The sequence below is a fragment of the Echeneis naucrates genome, chromosome 22 (assembly GCF_900963305.1).
Source record: "Echeneis naucrates chromosome 22, fEcheNa1.1, whole genome shotgun sequence".
NCBI classification, from domain to species: Eukaryota; Metazoa; Chordata; class Actinopteri; order Carangiformes; family Echeneidae; genus Echeneis; species Echeneis naucrates.
The window spans coordinates 13,969,526-13,987,034 of NC_042532.1; the positions used below are offsets into that span (position 1 = coordinate 13,969,526).

Consider the following 17,509-nt stretch of genomic DNA (forward strand, 5'->3'; position numbering starts at 1 on the left):
AACCTCCGTGTATTCCTCCGCCACGGAGGCACTAGAATGCATTTCCAGGCGTCCTCTCACCAAAACGCGTTTAAACTACACAACTTTTTTTGTAAGTGCATAGAAGAATCTAAACACGCTCAGTGACATTTTATTTTTTGTGTGTGTGTTTTTTTTTTGTGGGGAAATAATATACCGGCGTAAGCACAGTCGCCGAAGCTCACAGGGCCGCGGATGTGGACGGGATACACTTGTTGCTCTTCCAATCCCAGGAAGCGAAACGCGCTCGGGGCCGGAGTGAACTATCGGACCGAGAGACATGGAGACCAACGTTCGTGTCGATCCCGAAGCTGTCCTGCCCGTCAAGGAGATACACATCTCACAAAAAGTAGCAATCTGCTGACTGCCTACGGAGTCCGCCCCCCTCCACACACCACACACCCTCAAAAAAGACTGAATCCTAGCTGGAAGTGACAGTTTACATCACCGGGCTAACGGTAATGTTACGGTTTCGGCCAAAATATTTACCCGCGACGTCAGCCTCCCCACGGGTGTCGTCTATTTGCTGGAACGTGTTAGCATGCTAGCGTTAGCGCGGAACGAAGTTGGTTGATATTTTAACTGGGTGAAGACGTTTACTGAAAAAGTTCAGATAGAAACGGGGACAAAGTGAAACTTTCAGGGCAGACTTCTACCACCGTGGTGTTTGAAGCAAGATAAATTCTGTTTGAGACAGAGAGCTGTTGACATGGATATTTCGTTGAGCTGGAAGGTAACAGGAATTTTACTTGCGGATTGAATAAGGTGAGTGTCTGGATCTGACTATTCACCGGAAGGGGTTTAATTCAACCGCAGGCTAGGAAAAAACATGCAGGAAAACATTATTAAAGGAACTGTTGGTTTCTCAAGCCACGTCGCATACTATGAAATGTACAAGGATTCGTTTTAAGTGGCATTAACTTAAAGAAACAAAGTGCAGCACTTAAGAGGATTACTCTACGACAGGTCTTGTTTTTCTACTCTGGCATCTGTTTTCGGGTGACAGACCAGGTGGGTCTGTGATCCACTCTATTTTGTGTGTGATTCCAGTCTTTGTTGTGTGTGGTGGTCTTTTTGAGATGTTTGAGACTGGTGTCCTGCCTTTCAGATCTGTCAGGTGATAACAAACCTCATGACTTTTAACGTCCAGCAAAGCTTTGAGAGGACGAGGAGGATATTCTCTAAGGACTGAAGAGCAGATCTCCCCGCTGAGGAAGTGAGAAACATGCCCTTGCCATTTGGCTTAAAACTCAAAAGAACTAGAAGGTATACTGTTTCAAGCAAGAGTTGTCTTGTCACTCGGATCCAGCAGCTCAATGGAGAGTTTGTTGAGTTTACACTTTCAGTGGAAAGCACCGGGCAGGAATGTTTGGAGGCAGTTGCCCAGAGACTCGAGTTAAGAGAGGTATGTATGAGTTTTCCACCAGTACAAGTGCTGATTGTTCTCTCTTATAGACCTCTGTAGACTCACCATATCACCAAGAAAGTACTTTTGTTCAGTTAGAAACTAGTGAGCAAAACAACAGAAACTAAGACAACTAGTTTGCCATTGTTTACTCATGTAAGGCAACTCTTCGTGACATTGTTTAGGAGTGTTGTTTGGGTTTTGTTTTTTTGCATGCTTTACATTTTTATGTAGAAGCATGCAGCCAAGTCATCATACAGCTACACACACGTTTCTTGAATGGTCATTTGTTGAAAACAAATGTGGTGGCTCTGACAGCATGACACAATTACATGATGGTCAGCACGTCTATATCTGGTCACTGTGTTCGCAGACAACACTGCCACCTGTGCAACTGAGGATTCACTTAGATGTCAATCTGTGATTGAAAGATTAAGGAGCTTGTGAAACCAGGAGTGTGGGCACTTTAAGTTCAAAGATATATGGTTGCTTTAACTTCTGATATCTTACTGCAAATTTCCCCGGTGAAGGACTAAAAGAATTATTATCTTGTCTTATTTTCTCTCCTCCCAGATGTTATTATTTAACACAATGATCATTTAAGAAACAGTTCAGTATTTTTTCATGATTATTACTCATAGCTAGAACCTGATTTCACCAATAGTAATTTATTTTCTTAATTTGGTGTGATAGTGGTTATAAATTGCAATACATCTCTTAGCTAAAGCTAAAAAGTTTTTTGTGAACAGTGAGCCCCAGGGTTTCTTATCTTACTGGTTTTAATTGTTTGATGTGCAAACTATCTAAAAGATAGAAGAAGAGAGGGGTGCTAACAGCCTATTAATCTAGAGAAGTTTGCGGTCTTTGAATTTTCAGGTCTGCGTTTTATATATATATATATATATATATATATATATATATAAAAATATATGACCAGAACACCAGTATTAGTTGATAAAATAAGTGATTAAAGATGACAGGTTAATCTGGACTGACAGTGCTACTGATCCCAAGTGTTCTCATAATGCCACTATAATGAAATAAAAGATTTGGGATTATTTGCCTGTATGTTTCCACCAACATCTAAACCAAAATTAGTCTGGTATATTTACTGGTTCCCTAGAATTTCCTTATACATAGTTTGGCTAAGGTGTAATGTAGCTGCTTGCTGTCTTTGCTTGGTAGATAACCTACTTCAGTCTGTGGTACTTCAACAAGCAGAATCAGCAGAGATGGATTGACTTGGAGAAGCCACTGAAAAAGCAGTTGGACAAGTATGGGCTGGAGCCCACCGTTTACTTTGGAGTCGTGTTTTACATACCCAGTGTCACCCAGCTGCAACAGGAGATCACAAGGTGATGTTCCATCAGTGACACAAGATGTCTTGTCTCAGCCACTAACCATATCAGAAGAATATCGGCCCAAAGGTCATAGATTCTGTTAAGCAAAGTTTATTGCAACCACACCAAGCTGTTCCTTTTTCTAAATAAACTGGCCTGGCTAAGGTGGTCTTCAAGGTTGATAGAGCGACATAAAGGCAGAGTTGGACCCAAATGTACTTGTTCGAATAGATATTTAATCAATTCTCTTTTACAACTGTTTCAGATACTTAAATTACATTGTTGCAATTGGTTCTCTCTTGAGTAACCCACTCTTTCCTCACAGATATCAGTATTACCTCCAGCTGAAAAAGGACATTCTGGAGGGCAGGATCTCATGCTCACTAGATCAAGCTATTCGTTTAGCTAGCTTGGCAGTGCAAGGTAAATATGAATAATATTAGCCTTATAACACAAATGTCAGTCAGACAAGACTTGTTCCTTTTGGTTTAAATTGTTTTGTAAGAAGTTTTAATTATTCTCGGTCCAAGAGTTAAAGGTTTTCTCTGCAGCTAGTAAAATTTGACTTTTACTTGTTTTAACAAGCCCCATCAAAGCTAAAGCAGCCCAAAGAATTTGTCATGGTCATTTGTGTGAATGTGATCATGCTTTGTGTTAGCTTCAGGCCTGACACATCCTCCCACTTTTGCCCAGCAAGAAGAATCTCAAACACTGCTGGCAAAGTTATATCAGGCACTGCAACTTACCGGCCTGAGTGTTAGCATTGCAGGGTAGCTGAGATCACTTGCTGTTGCAGCCATGTTCAGGTGACTGATCAGCCTGCAATATGTGCCTCAATTTATAGCCCTATGAAATGTCTTGCAAGTGGCTCTAAGCTGCCTTGCAAACTTAGAATTTGTGCTGTAAATAAAGTTGTGTGGTTCCTTTTTCGTATTTCTGACTGTGATATTTTGGACTGGAGGGTGGTTGTAGCTTTTGAGGATTGCTGATGCCTGGGATACTCAAGATTGTTGTGAATGTTGCCAGCAGGCGGTCTGAAGCTGCAACAGTTTTAGACCTCTGCGTTGTCAGACACTGAAGCAATTCCCTTCCATTACAAACGGGCCCCTCCTCTCCTAAATTTGTCCCTCTATTCATCATACACTCCACCTTTCCCAAATGCATTTAATTATTCTGTAAGTCTTATTTTTTCCTTTGTACTAAATGCAGAAATTGACATGTAACAATGTATTCATAGGGCAATTGTGAGGTATTGTATATCTTGCTATATTAACTAATTTCGTGCATCTTTCTTTCTGCTCACAGCTGACTTTGGAGACTTCAATCGATATGATTCCCAGGAGTTCCTCCAAAAGTTTGTGCTGTTCCCTATTGTAAGCATTTGAATTTTTGTGTGCTCTACATGCAAAATGAAAAGTATTTTCATTGTCCTACGTTCATTTGCTTTTTGGACCAACATTGCATCATTCAGACTCTGTCTCTGCAGGACTGGATTCAGGATGAGCGAGTGCTGGAAGAGGCCACTCAGAAAGTGGCTCTGCTTTACCAGTCCTTCAGGTGAGCAGCTCTTCAAATCATACACCTGTGTGGATTAATATACTGTTTCTCACGCTGTATAGGTCAACATAGTTCTTTTGGATCTTTCTTGGGACTTTACCTGGACCATGAAAACTGGTTTGCAGATTATCTATCATCATCATCATCAGTCCTTTAGTCTCACTCAGACTATACCGTGTACAAGCAATCTGCTGTGATTTAGGAAAGACTGAAAAGCACAAACTAACCAGGTCTTAAAATATTTAACCTCACTTTGCACTTAACAGTTACTTTTTGTCATTTCTCTCATCTTTGTCAATGTTTTTATATTTAATTTAAGTTCTGTGAGTGTTGACTTCATTTTTTTTTTTTATTGTTACTTTTACTTTTATTTGCTTATTTGCCTTTTTCATAATTTCAGGGGATTATCAGCACCAGAGGCAGAGATGCTGTACATGCAGGAGGTGGAGAAAATGGAGGGCTATGGCCAGGAAAGCTATCAAGCCAAGGTAGGGCTGCATGGTCCATCCTGCACTCGGTATTAGTTTATACATCAAATGGCTGTGAAGCCGCTAATCAACATCACTACTTCACAGCTTGATCAAAGAACTTTTTGGGTAAAAGTGTTCTATCACCTACAAGACTTTTCTGCATGTATTTTTCCTTTCTTGTTCTCCCAAACAGGACAGCACAGGAGCAGATGTTACTCTTGGATCGTGTCTTGAGGGCATCTTTGTCAAACATAAAAATGGAAGACCACTTCTTTTATTTAGGTAAATCTAGAAGCAGGTTTGAAGATGTCAGTTTGAATTATGTACTCCTTAACAAGATTTGATTGCTAATTTGTAATGGCAACCAGTGATTGGAGTCAAACAACTCTGCCTTTCACTGAGTTTATTTATTTATTTATTTATTTTTTGCTTCAGCTCATGGCTATTCTTAGGTGAGGTTGTCACCTTTAATGTTCCTTAATCCTCGCGAAACCTGAAAGTGGCCAATGAGGAAATGAGTCAGGTAGACTATGATAGCTGATAAGGATTTTGGGGGCATTATTTGAGAGTCCAGTGAGCATATGAACATTTTTGAACTGTATCCCTTTACATACCATTATGAGCACTAGATGGCTTTTGATTGACTTCCTCAGATGTGTGGGTTTTTGTTATGCATGATTAAAGCAGTGCTACAGTCTCTATAAAAATGCTGTGAGGTTTTGCAACCGCCCTGACATCATGTCTTTTCCCCTTCTTCCCTCTTTCTCTTGACATTGCTTTAATTGGCCGTGTAGGTGGAATGAAATTAACAACATGAGTCACAACAGGTCCTTTTTTGCCCTGGAGCTGGCCAACAGAGAAGAGAGTGTTCAGTTCCAGACTGTAAGTCCCTGCTGCCATTACACATTCTCTTGTCCCCCCATTTCCAGGGACATTACAATGTCTCAGAGGATTTGTCAAAATGGGTAATGGTGTTTGTGGAGGAGTTGACCAGCAGCTAGCCTTTATAATGCACCTGTGTATTTTTAAGCATGTGACACAATGCAACTTACGTATGAGCATGTCAGAAAGTCACATACCATCAGGTATAACTCACTGTATTACTCACTGACATTTGAGGGCATGAGGGCATACACAGGACTGTTTTTTGTTTTTTTTGTTTTTTTTTCCCTAACTAAGATAACTTAGCAACAACCACATCTGTCCCAATTCACTCCAACATCCAATAATTTTTTCTCCTTTTCTGTGTAGGAGGACATGGAAACCTCCAAATATGTGTGCCGGATGTGTCTGGCCAGACTCAAGTTTTATAAGATTAACAAGAGTAGCCTGTAAGTGTTTTTCCTGTAGTTTTTTTTTTCTCCTTCTTAACACGTCTAGCCTAGTTCCTGTCTCTTTTTTCTTAGTCGTCTAATGCATGTCTCTTCTCTGGCTTTGCCTCACTTCTATCCTCCTCCTCCTCTCTCTTCAGAGAGGAGTGTGAACCCCTGCCTTCTGAGGGCTCCCAGAAGTCTCTTCTCACTTTATCCTTTCCTCGCTTTCCAATGCTCTCTCGTCCCTCTCTATCTTCTAATAAGGGGTGAGAAACAGCCGCCATCTACTCTTTGTGATTGCCAGAGCAAACAAGACATGGACTTTGAAGCACATAGTGCCTTTTTATCCAATTAAAAGGAATTTATAAATTTAGCTGGTGGTCTAAAGCTTTGTCAGATTCAATGGAAGCTACTTTGATTTACTTTTAGGACAATGTCAGGTTTTTTTTAACATAAGTGCATGTTGAGTAACAACTGAAAGATTTGCAACTTTCTCATGTTTTGTCGAACTGAATCAATCGAAAGTCTTCATGGTGCATTAGAGAATTGTGTTGTATTGTGTTTTGAGTTTCAAATTGATTTAACCTGTGCACTGATTTTTACCTTTTAATGTGTGTTTGTTAAATGGGGGAGAAGTGTTGTAGAAATATGTATTCATCAAAAAGAAATTTAGTTTAGATATTGAAGTGTTATCATTAAAAGTGTTAACTTTTTTGCATACATTTGTTTTCCCAGAAGCCAAGCCCAGCCTACTGTTGTAAATCCAGTCAGACGGAGATCCTCAACTCGAATATCTCTGGTAATTTTTTTTTTTTTATATATGGTGTATGATTGTATGTGATTTTTGGCTTGAATTGTACACATGCTGTATAAACACAATTATATTTAATTCAGGAACAGTACTTGGTTTATGAGTACTAACTAAATTCCTGTCTTGTTTTACAGCCAAAACCTCAGCCCTACATGATGCCCCCTCCACAGATGCACTACAATGGCCATTTTACAGAGGCTTACACATCATCACAGGGTATCTATTGTGTGGACAAAAACATCCAAAACTTGCATGTGGAGATTCAAGTCATTATTTGATGCTACAAATTTGTCACATTGTGTCACATTGTATTATGAAAATTCATGCCCATCTTGATGTGTGCTCACTCTTACAGACAACCTGTACATGAACAGTCAGAATGGTTATTACTATCACTCTCAGACCAGCCTGGACTGCCCTCCTCAGGAATACATTGGAGGCCGCTTACGCAATGGCAGCGTCTACAGTGCCCACAGCACCAGCTCTCTGACCAATCCTCAACACTACCTTCAGCCCTCACCCATGTCCTCCAACCCCTCCATCACCAGTGATGTAACCAGGCCAGACTACGTCCCTTCACATCGCCACAGTGCTCTTATCCCACCTTCCTATCGTGCCACTCCTGATTATGAGACAGTGATGCGCCAGAAGAACCGAGGAGCAGGAGGAGGGATGCTTTTGTCTCAAGAGCACCGTCAGAGCCACTCAATGAGGAACCTAAACATTGGAAACTCGTATGCATACAGCAGACCAGACCCTCTAGTTTACAGCCAGCCAGAAATCAGAGGGGAACATGGCGGAGCAGCCCAACACCACCACTATCCTTTCCATCTGGGCTCCAGCTTCCTCAGCCCCTCTCCTTATCAATACCCTACAGAGAGGAGACCAGTAGTGGGGGCTGTTAGTGTGCCTGAGCTCACTAATGTCCAGTTACAACAAGCTCAGGAGTATCCAGCTCCCAACATCATGAGGACGCAGGTGTATCGACCTCCTCCACCCTACCCATATGCCCATCCTCGACCTGCAAACAGCACACCTGACCTGTCTCGTCATCTCTATGTCAGCAGTAGCAACCCAGACCTGATCATTACAAGGCGTGTACACCACTCAGTCCAGACTTTCCAAGAGGACAGCCTGCCTGTTGCTCACTCATTGCAAGAGGTGTCAGAGCCTCTTTACAGCGGACCCCCGCACAGGCAACCATACCATGCTCAGAAGCGTAATTCCATTGAGATTGCTGCGTTGGCTCATAGTTTTGAAGGGATGAGGGTCAAAGAGCGGACCGTGTCGTCTTCAGCAACCGAAACGGCTACACCCCCTCCAGTTTTGCGTGGTGGTCGCTCTCAGGGATCGCAACTCAATGTGTTCTTGGAACGTACAAAGACAGAGGACATTAAGGACATGCAGTATGGACACAAAAAGTCTCTGTCAGATGCCACTATGCTGGTTCACAGTAGTGGTGAAGAAGAGGAGTTTGAGGATGATAATGAGTGTCACACTCCTCTTTCTCAGGATGCAATCGCAGCCATTGTTCCTGAGCAGGGAGTCCAGCAGCATCACAGCCTGACAACGCTCTCCTCTCTACCACCTCAGCATCAAACTCCTGTTGAGCCCCCTCCTGCATATCCGATTGGCTCCTCCCTTGACCCCTCTATAACTGGCTCCCTGACATACAAGGTTCACCCTCTGATCCAGGAAGATGAGCCTCTGTCCACGATACTGGATTTACGACAGCCCAGGATTATGCCCTCAGTCTCAGAGGGAGACCTGAGTGTCCAAGCCAAGCAGAAGACTAAAACAGACTTCAAGAAGAGGCCCGTGTCTGATGTGCCGCCTCCAAAGAAAACAGTGGAAGGTTTGCCTCCTCCGGTAAGTCTTTCTTCCTCATGTCCTACTAAAGCAGGCAATAATGATTTCATGTTTTAAAATTGAGAAATGGAAAAAGAAATAGATGGACACATCAGCTTCTCCATACTACCTCTGCCCTGACAACACCTGGTTTCTCAAATTCAACCTAATGTCCTCAAGGACCATATTTGGTACAACCACCAGCCAACATCTTTTTAATATAGTTTCACGTCATATTTCTCAGACAAAGCAACAAATTACCATGTTTGAAAAGCTAGAACTGGAACTTTTTATTTATTGAAACTATGCCTGGCAACATTTAACACTTTGGGAGTTTATTATATTTGGCCTGTCTAAAAAAAAATAAAAAATAAAAAAAAAATCATGCTAGTGTGTGTTAGAAACTAGTGTAGCTAGCTGACAATCACACTCCATATGGGTCTGTTCTGGTGCTGTATAACTCCAGGTGTCAAACAGATATATCTGCTCATTTCTCTTATTTTCTAAGAGTTTGCAGTATGTATCTATTTTTTCCCCTCCTCCTCCTCAGTCACATGATGTCCATTCTACATACCAAAATAAAGAGTTTGTATGCATAAAGCATTTCAGGTAGTCTCAGGGCAGCATTGACTAATGCAAACTCTGACACATTACATGGGAATGTGGTTGAACTACCTGAGAAAGCCGGATAGGTGACATTCTGCCCACATTTAGCAAAGCTGTACAACCATTCTGCTCATCTCCTTATTTCCTCTCTCTGAGTTCCACAAACTTTCCCTCCGTCTCTGCTCTGTTGTCATACTAGGGCATGAAGAAGGGGAGTAGGTCAGACATGAAGAAGATGGGCCCTCTGAAGGTGGCCAAGCTCAATGGCCTGTCAGTGTCAAGGCAGCCGATACACGATGAGATGAAGGATGAACCGGAGCAAGCCTCTAATGATGAGAGGGTAGGCCAGAGTTTAAGATTGTCTGCAATTTTCTCTTTAAAATGTACAAAGCAGTAATAATTGTACCGAGTAGCTCACTAGGTTAGTCATTGCTAAGCTATTTGTTGAACGTTGCTTGTGTACTGTTGATGAATGTTTAGAAAGCCTGCTGTCCTTTTTTCCGAGAGTGGCTTGTTTTGTTGACAGTAATAACCTCACAGAAGGTGAGTCCTTGTTGTGAAGGACAACGTATAAGTCAGAGTTCTTGATATGTTAGCAGACGACTGAACTGGCCAGACTTATTTATTGCGATGCTTGCTGTTATTACAGTGTGATGATAAATTCCAAACACATAACAATTAATAATCTCTAGATCTTAACAAGTGTGGCTTTTATTTCATTTCATTTAAATGAAATGAAAGTATGTGCGGAATTCCTTCACCTCTCTGAATGTCCGGTACACATGAAGGTTTTTACGTGGCACTTCTATTTATTTATTCATAACTGCTGGTAATAATGAATGTCACTGGTGTTCTGACAAGAGTTGTGCTGAAGATTTAAAGGTACTCCAGATCAAGAAAGGGATCAATTTTTATAGGTATTCAACTAAAATGCCTTGGTGCTGCCTATCCTGCTGTATCACTCCTCTCCAAAAGTGACAGTAAACTAGTTCTCACAGCAGTTCTTTCAGTAATGGTGGAAAATAAAGCCGTATACGATGAGCTGCTGACTGTGTTACTGCTGATCACTGCAGGAAATCCTAACACATTATTTCTGTTTGTTTTAAGTTGAGGTGATCCGGGCGGTGAATCCAAAATAGGTAGAACTTGTTCCTGAATCAGGCCTGTGTGATGCACAGCAGTGACATACTAACCATTTCCTTTCTTGTTTCTGTCAGTGTAAATTGTTGGAGCAGCACATGGACAGGGGCGAGCTGTTAAAAGAGTACGAGAAAATCCCAAAACGTCCAGGTGGGGAATACACCGTCGCCCAGCTTCCAGAGAGTGGAGACAAAAATCGATTCCAAGACGTCCTGCCTTATGACAGCAACAGAGTGGAGCTGGTTCCCACTAAAGAGAATAACACAGGATACATCAATGCCTCACATATCAGAGTAAGTTCAACTGAGATTTTACTGTCTGTTCAACCACAGATCTATGGTTTTGTTCTCAATCAAGCTAGAAAAGTGATCGCACTTTCTCAAAAGAAAAAATGCAACTCTCTTCACCAACTGAGCCGTAGTACTCATGATGAGTAAAGTGGTTGGTTCATTCTTCAGTCTCTCTTTTAGAGTCATTCTAATAACTTATGTTAGCTGCAGTGCACTGACACGTTGAATGTATCGGAGGTCAAGCCAGAAATTCATTCAGACAGTGAATGAATGAGAATTCACACAATGAACCCACCTTTTCATCAGGCTGTGATAAACATCTGTGGATTAGAACTGAGTACAGTTTACACACATTTTACATATGAAATGACTGATTTCCATTTTCTGCTGCTGTAGCTTTGGTTTTTCTAAAAAAAAAACAAAAAACAGGTGAGATCTTTTGACTGATGCTTTAAATGTCTCTGGTCCTACTAGATAACTGTTGGAGGTCAGGAGTGGAGCTACATCGCAACACAGGGTCCCATGTCAAACACGTGTCAGGACTTCTGGCAGATGGTTTGGGAGCAGGGCGTCTCCATTATCGCCATGGTTACTGCTGAAGAGGTATGTTAAATTTCACTCTTCCGGTTCCATGTTTTTCCTTCTCATCACCGCCTGCTGTGACCTTCCTATGTCCTTCTCTTCCCTCAGGAGAGCGGCAGAGAAAAGAGCTTCCGGTACTGGCCACGACTCGGCTCCCGACACAACACAGTGACGTACGGCCGCTTCAAGATCACCACCCGTTTCCGCACAGAGTCTGGCTGCTACGCCACCACAGGGCTCAAGATCAAACACCTCCTGACAGGCCAAGAGAGGACTGTGTGGCACCTTCAGTACACAGACTGGCCAGATCATGGCTGTCCTGAGGATTTGAAAGGGTTCCTCAGTGAGTGGGATTCATTGCTTTTACACTTTTCTTCTGTGTGCGCCATGAAATTAGTTTTATATACATCAATTCTAAATGAAGTCAAGCAAAGAGTCTCTGATGATGATCGAGGATAACATCAGGGCTGCAGCCCTAAAGAAAATGTAGTCTTCCAAAGTTTCATGCTATAGAGGGCAGAATTTGTTCAAGTGAACATTTGTCTTTTTCAGCCTACCTGGAGGAGATCCAGTCTGTGAGGAGGCACACAAACAGCATCAGTGACCCAAAGAACACCAACCTACCTGTCCTGGTCCACTGCAGCGCCGGAGTGGGGCGGACCGGAGTGGTCATCCTGTCAGAGATCACGATAGCCTGTCTGGAGCATAATGAGGTAACAATACAACAAATTTAAACGTGGAGTTTGTCCCTTTTTAAAAAAAAAAAAAAAAAAAAGTAGTGATCATTTTCTTGGCTGCACCTGACGAAGCTCTGCTGTCTTTGTTTCAGCCGCTGGACATCCCAGAGGTCCTCAGAAAGCTGCGGACTCAGCGGATGATGATGGTGCAAACTTTGTCTCAGTACAACTTCATCTACAAGGTCCTCATCGAGTACCTCCGCAACTCCAGGCTGATCTGAGAACAGACGCCTGCTCCCACGGTCAACATACACTGTAGCTGCATCAATCTGTTTAAATGTAGCACGTGGTGGATCCTGTTTTCAGGATCAGACGAGGCTTACAACTGTCAACTGAAGGAGCATAGAGACTTATAGCCTGTCTCTAAAATAGTATTATTTTTTACTTATATGATATTGTTTGATCAAGCCCAGCACTTTTTACAGGATGCTGCTGTACATATGGAACCAATGTTAAGCTGCATTTTTAAATCAGATCTTTACTATAGATGTGACCTGGAAACAGCTGATTTATTTTCATCTGACTCTACAAATGTATGTATTTCGGATTGCTGTTGGTTCTGACAATGAAGGACTGTTCTATAGTGATGAAGTGAACAACGGCACAGAAATAGTTTCGTATGAAGGTTTGAAGCAAAAAGTCTAAGATGCAGTTAAATTCAGATGTCGTATGCATGTCTCTGAAAAATCCCACAAAATATCTGCTCACTTCCGGAAGCACCTGCTGAAAAGAGAGGGATGGGGGCGATGGGTTGCTAAAACACTGCTGTTATGAGAAGTATAACTTTCACAGGTGAGGGCACAGAAAGTCTCAGCAGGTTGTTTCGGTTGGAAAGTAAAACTGGAATTTTTTTTTTTTTTTTAACACAAATTTTTCTTAATGTTTTTCAGAGAACTGTTCGATTTCACTCACGGTGTATTTAGGCAGTATATTTGAGACTGTTTTAATAACTGCATGGTGAAGATGACGATGTGCTTTTTTTTTTTTGTTTTTGGATAATATGAAGGAAAATTGCATTTTTCTCATTTGTTGTCAGTTATATTTAATCAATCTGAGGAAAAACAAATGAAGGCTTGCCAGCGACAACATTTATGGATTCAATGTCGAACCCTAAAGTCACGAAGGAAGAGCTGACTGGTAGAAGTGTGTGGGGTTCTGTCGCCCTGCTTGCTCTGTATTCACAGTATTAGTGTGACGGACAGACTGTTTTCCGTTTCAGTGTTCTGGCTGCTACACTTGTTTTCACTCCTGCTGTGACTAACAGCCTCTGGACTATTAAAGAACACTCAACTGGAGCCAGACACTGAACGTGTCTATTTCCTGCTGCAGCTGTCAGTAGAATTCAGAGAGCGGCTTTGCGGAGTCTGTCCAGAAACGACGCTGACGACGCTCACATGAAGTGAGATCTGCTTGTTAGGAATAATTCAACTTGATAATCAATTGCAGATTTATTACTTAATTTATGAGGCCAAAGTGAAGCTTTTCTTTTTGGACTGGTTTTGATGGAAGAAGTGATCGTACATAACTGGAGAAAAATGGTGAAAGTGAGACACATCTGAACTGGATCTTTTTAAACCTGACTTTTTTCTTATTTGCTGGATATTTTGTCTTTGGTTTCTAAGTTTCTGTTTGAGTCTCTGTTTGGAGACTGAAAGTGATTTCTGTGGCCAAGGTGCGACTCTTTTGTCCATGTACAGGTATGTTGATAATGTACACAATGTAAAATTCTGCTTTAATGAATATTGGGTTTTGTACAAACTATGTATAAACTGTATCTATTGAAAAAGCAGTATGCCATTTGGAAAAATAAACAAGTGTAGAAAATCTTTTCCGCCAAGAATAAATATTTGGAAATAACCATCCTCTCCTGTGGCTCATAATTCACATCAGTCCATGAGGCCACCCTGTGGCAGGAATTACTGTCTCCGTCACTTCATCCATGGAGGCCGGTTTACATTACTGGTGTTTATTAAATAAATTCAGAGGTTAAAAAGAGATCAGTCAGCATAAAGATGGTCATTCAGAGTCTTTGAGGAAAAGAGACCTGACCGTTAACATGTAAAATACTGTGGGTTTAAAATGCAACACTCAAGGTTCATTCAGGGGAACTAGAGAAAGGGACAAACTGAAGCTGCAGGTGTTTTAGTTCTTCTCAGCTTGTTCGTTAATAAACAGCCTCGATTTCACTGATCAGGCAGCACACAGAGAAATGATTTTTCTGAAGGAAGACGACTGATGTCTTCATCTGCCTTTATGTTTTGCAGACATTGAATCATCTGTCCCTACAGCACGTAAACACTGATGTCTCTCTTCTTCCCTCCAGTTTCAGCTGATATTTTGATCATGACATGGATAATATTTTCAGTGATGAGAACATGAAAATAAAATTAAAAAAAAAAACTATTGAAACTAAGAAAAGTCCAAACAGGAGCATTAAAAATTATCCACAGCAGGAGGATCTGTCACCATTTTAGTAATAAATGAGCCTTCTTCTGAAGAAGACAAGATGAATCACTACACAGAAAATCTGGACAAAATTAATACTGGTACCGTCCTCTCTTCCCACCATGTCCACCATGTCCACCATAACCTCCATGTCCTCCATGTCCACCATAACCTCCATGTCCACCATAACCTCCATGTCTGCCATGTCCTCCTCTCCAACTGCCTCCTCCTCTTCGGCCTCCCCAGCCTTCACCACCTCCTCCGTCTTGTCTTTTCTGCCAGGGTGGCATCTCAGGGGGCGGGGCTTGTATCTCTGAGGGTCGTCCTCCTCGGTCTGGCACTCTCCCCATCAGGACCTGCGGAGGAGAAAAGAGAAATTAAAAATCAGATTGAGAGCATTTCCTGGCTAAGAGGAAAAAGTGTTGTGTACCTTGTTGACAGCACAAGCAGTTTTTTCTCTGCTGGAGCCGCTGCTGGTCTTGACCAAATTACAGATGTCTTCTCTGGCAGCCAGCAGCTTAGCCATGTCCACTGTGGACTGTGGCCTCAGGGAGTGTCTCTTAGGCTGGTAGGCGCTCGCCATGCTGTCCACCTTTACCTGGCAAAACACAGAAGTACGCAGACATTCATCATGCTGCATTGAGTTTGAAATAAAAAGAGAACAACCTAAAAATGCTCTCTCTCATGTTCCCTTAGATTCCTGATCATAAGGTCAAAGGATTCATCTTAAAATACAATGAACCCTGGTAAACCAAAGTCAAAGTTCAGAAAAAACACACAAAATAAGCCAGTAACTGTAAAGCAAAAGCTGTCTAAAGTGATTAAAAGTTGGAAAGAGAAGCCACCTCGTCATTGTGACATCATGGCACGGGACTGACCAGAGCTAGGAGCCTGGAAAGGCCTGAAACAGCATCACCAGGGAACATACAACGTGTCTAAAGGTTGTGTTGCTGTCTTTCAGGAAAATGAGCATCAATCGTTCTGTCAAAGTTCACATTTAGGAGTAACTTTTTGATTTCACAGTACAAACATGCCTTGGCTCTGTCTGACCATCCGAAAGACTGAACTGTGACGTCCAACCGCTTGATCAACATCCTGCGCCGAGACTCGTACTCCGAGGACAGGGCTGTGTTGATGTTGTGCAGTTTCTCCTGCGAAACACAGAGACAAAGAGTGTGACTTACAATCAAAGCTTTGCCATCCGTGGTGTAAAGCGACAGACGCTGACCGACTTACCCACTGTTCAGTGGTGAGAGAGCTCTTCAGCGCAGGGCTTCCAATGGACGCCTTTGGAAGATCTTTAAGTGCTTTATCAACCTACAGCACACACAGTTTGGGGCGTTACATACGTCATGGTTAATGGAATAAAGTAGTTCTGGCTGCCACATCTTAAACTGCATCAGGGAACAATTCAAGGTAGGACTACAATTCAATTGTACGTATGTTTAGCATATAAATCGAATGGTATGATTTAATCAGCAGCAGACTGGAAGCAGGAAGGAAGATGCTGATGCCTGGTTATCTGGTGATTTCTGCACTTCGGTCAGGTTCCGTCTCACCTTGAGCTTTATTTGGGAGAAGACTTCTGCTGCGTCTGGTCCTCGGGGCTCCGACAGCTTCAGTGCTTCACAGATCATCAGAAGCTCCCGATACTCTGCTTTCGCCTCTTGTTGTTGATCAGAGACTCTTCTGCTCCGAACGATCTGAGCTGCCTGAAGCTCAGAGCTGAGAAACACTTAAAAAAGGACACACAGGATGAGGCGCTGGAAACACTTCCTGACAACAGAGAGAAGTGGGGGGAAGCAGCACATACACACACACTTGAGGTGATCCTTAGTGCTCCGCATGCTGCCCTTCAGAATCCCTGTCAGGACTTCCTCATCAGGATAATTCAGCTCCTTCAGCAGGCCGCTCATCTCCACCTGGAGGCTGTCCATGTCCTCTGAAGGGGGAGGGGGGGGGGGGGGCAGTTATCACACACATCTGACAGCAGCCTTCACATCACTGTTCTTGCTGCACTCACCTGGACCGGCTGTGATGCTCTCCTCCAGCTCACACAGCGGCTTTAGCCTGGAAACCAGCCACCGGCACAGGTCCACATATTCCGGCGAGGACAGGCCTCCCTGTGCGGCCCGGAGCAGCGCCCCCTCCTCCAGCGGAGGGCCGTCATAGCTGGGGAGGACACATATCAGCCAGATGTCAAGACGAGCTGCACCCGGAGACCCTCCATTGTACACCATTTGTCCCTCTACTTCAGACACACACGCTGGAAAACAGCAGCGGCGGATGTGGGAGCTAAACGGCTAACGCGACATGCTAACAGGCGTTCACTCACCCGAGCTGCTCTAACGAGTCCAAGATGTCCAACTCCATCACCGAGTCCGCGGCGCCTTCTCCCGCTTCTACCCGCCTAAAACATGTCCACGTCAGGTTTAACACCACTGAGACAGTTTGCCCTCATTCATTTCTACAGCGGCGCCATGCCTCCATGCTGTCCCGCTGACGTAAGAGAGCCGAAGTGAAACGTTCCCTTCGCGACTAAGGTTCCGAGACTTTTGTTCCGCGCCAGGACAAAGTCTGAATACTCGTTGATGGGAAATTATTGATTTCATTTGCTTCATGAACGGGAAAGCAGCACAAAGCAACACAAAAAAGTCGAAAATAAGGTTGTTTTCAGACTTCCTTAAAAGTCAAAATTTTTAAAATTACAGTCAGTGTAGTGTGAGTAACAAAGGATACTCACACTGCACTGTACACTGTACGAATAATAATAACAAAAGCATTATTATTATTATTATTATCATCATCATCATCATCATCATCATCATTATTATTATTATTATTATATAGTTATGGAAGCTCATTAGTGCTTATATGTTAAGGGCTTATGCTGGAGCATTTTTTACAATTAAATTCTTGCTAAAGTAAAATAAAAACATTTCTTGCA

The 17,509-nt window shown here is 42.6% G+C and overlaps 2 protein-coding genes across 7 annotated transcripts; one reads left to right on the top strand and one right to left on the bottom strand.

Moving 5' to 3' along the window:
* Positions 1–281: 281 nt before the first annotated feature.
* On the top strand, positions 282–13,974 carry ptpn21 (protein tyrosine phosphatase non-receptor type 21). Of its 5 annotated transcripts, none has more exons than XM_029493724.1 (20): positions 282–476; positions 1,127–1,423; positions 2,609–2,778; positions 3,089–3,186; positions 4,069–4,136; positions 4,250–4,320; positions 4,721–4,808; positions 4,984–5,072; positions 5,585–5,672; positions 6,042–6,121; positions 6,262–6,369; positions 6,839–6,902; positions 7,049–7,130; positions 7,270–8,783; positions 9,568–9,708; positions 10,586–10,801; positions 11,273–11,401; positions 11,489–11,723; positions 11,933–12,093; positions 12,210–13,974. In XM_029493724.1, the coding sequence occupies exons 2-20, from the start codon at positions 1,244–1,246 to the stop codon at positions 12,336–12,338; spliced, it is 3,711 nt and encodes a 1,236-aa protein (XP_029349584.1). In that variant the 5' UTR covers positions 282–476; positions 1,127–1,243; the 3' UTR covers positions 12,339–13,974. The 5 variants fall into 5 exon arrangements, with proteins under 5 accessions (XP_029349584.1, XP_029349587.1, XP_029349588.1 ...); XM_029493725.1 differs by lacking the exon at positions 282–476 and adding an exon at positions 505–783; XM_029493726.1 differs by lacking the exon at positions 282–476 and adding an exon at positions 505–751.
* Positions 13,975–14,067: 93 nt separating this feature from the next.
* Positions 14,068–17,059, bottom strand: fam98b (family with sequence similarity 98 member B). Of its 2 annotated transcripts, XM_029493730.1 has the most exons (8): positions 16,898–17,059; positions 16,586–16,734; positions 16,376–16,504; positions 16,122–16,297; positions 15,799–15,879; positions 15,597–15,713; positions 14,993–15,160; positions 14,068–14,918 (listed from the first exon to the last, which is right to left on the bottom strand). In XM_029493730.1, the coding sequence occupies exons 1-8, from the start codon at positions 16,933–16,935 to the stop codon at positions 14,655–14,657; spliced, it is 1,122 nt and encodes a 373-aa protein (XP_029349590.1). In that variant the 5' UTR covers positions 16,936–17,059; the 3' UTR covers positions 14,068–14,654. The 2 variants fall into 2 exon arrangements, with proteins under 2 accessions (XP_029349590.1, XP_029349589.1); XM_029493729.1 differs by having other exon boundaries at positions 16,586–17,015.
* Positions 17,060–17,509: the final 450 nt, after the last annotated feature.

Excerpts from the sequence above, each read along its gene's own strand:
- ptpn21 (XM_029493724.1), top strand. The coding sequence starts at position 1,244 with ATGCCCTTGCCATTTGGCTTAAAACTCAAAAGAACTAGAAGGTATACT. Across the intron at positions 4,809-4,983 it reads AGGAAAGCTATCAAGCCAAG|GACAGCACAGGAGCAGATGT; the intron begins GTAGGGCTGCAT and ends TCTCCCAAACAG. Across the intron at positions 11,724-11,932 it reads GGATTTGAAAGGGTTCCTCA|CCTACCTGGAGGAGATCCAG; the intron begins GTGAGTGGGATT and ends TGTCTTTTTCAG.
- fam98b (XM_029493729.1), bottom strand. The coding sequence starts at position 16,802 with ATGGTGTACAATGGAGGGTCTCCGGGTGCAGCTCGTCTTGACATCTGG. Across the intron at positions 16,298-16,375 it reads GGATCACCTCAAGTGTGTGT|TGTTTCTCAGCTCTGAGCTT; the intron begins GTATGTGCTGCT and ends TCCTTTTTTAAG. Across the intron at positions 15,161-15,596 it reads GATGGTCAGACAGAGCCAAG|GTAAAGGTGGACAGCATGGC; the intron begins GCATGTTTGTAC and ends GTGTTTTGCCAG.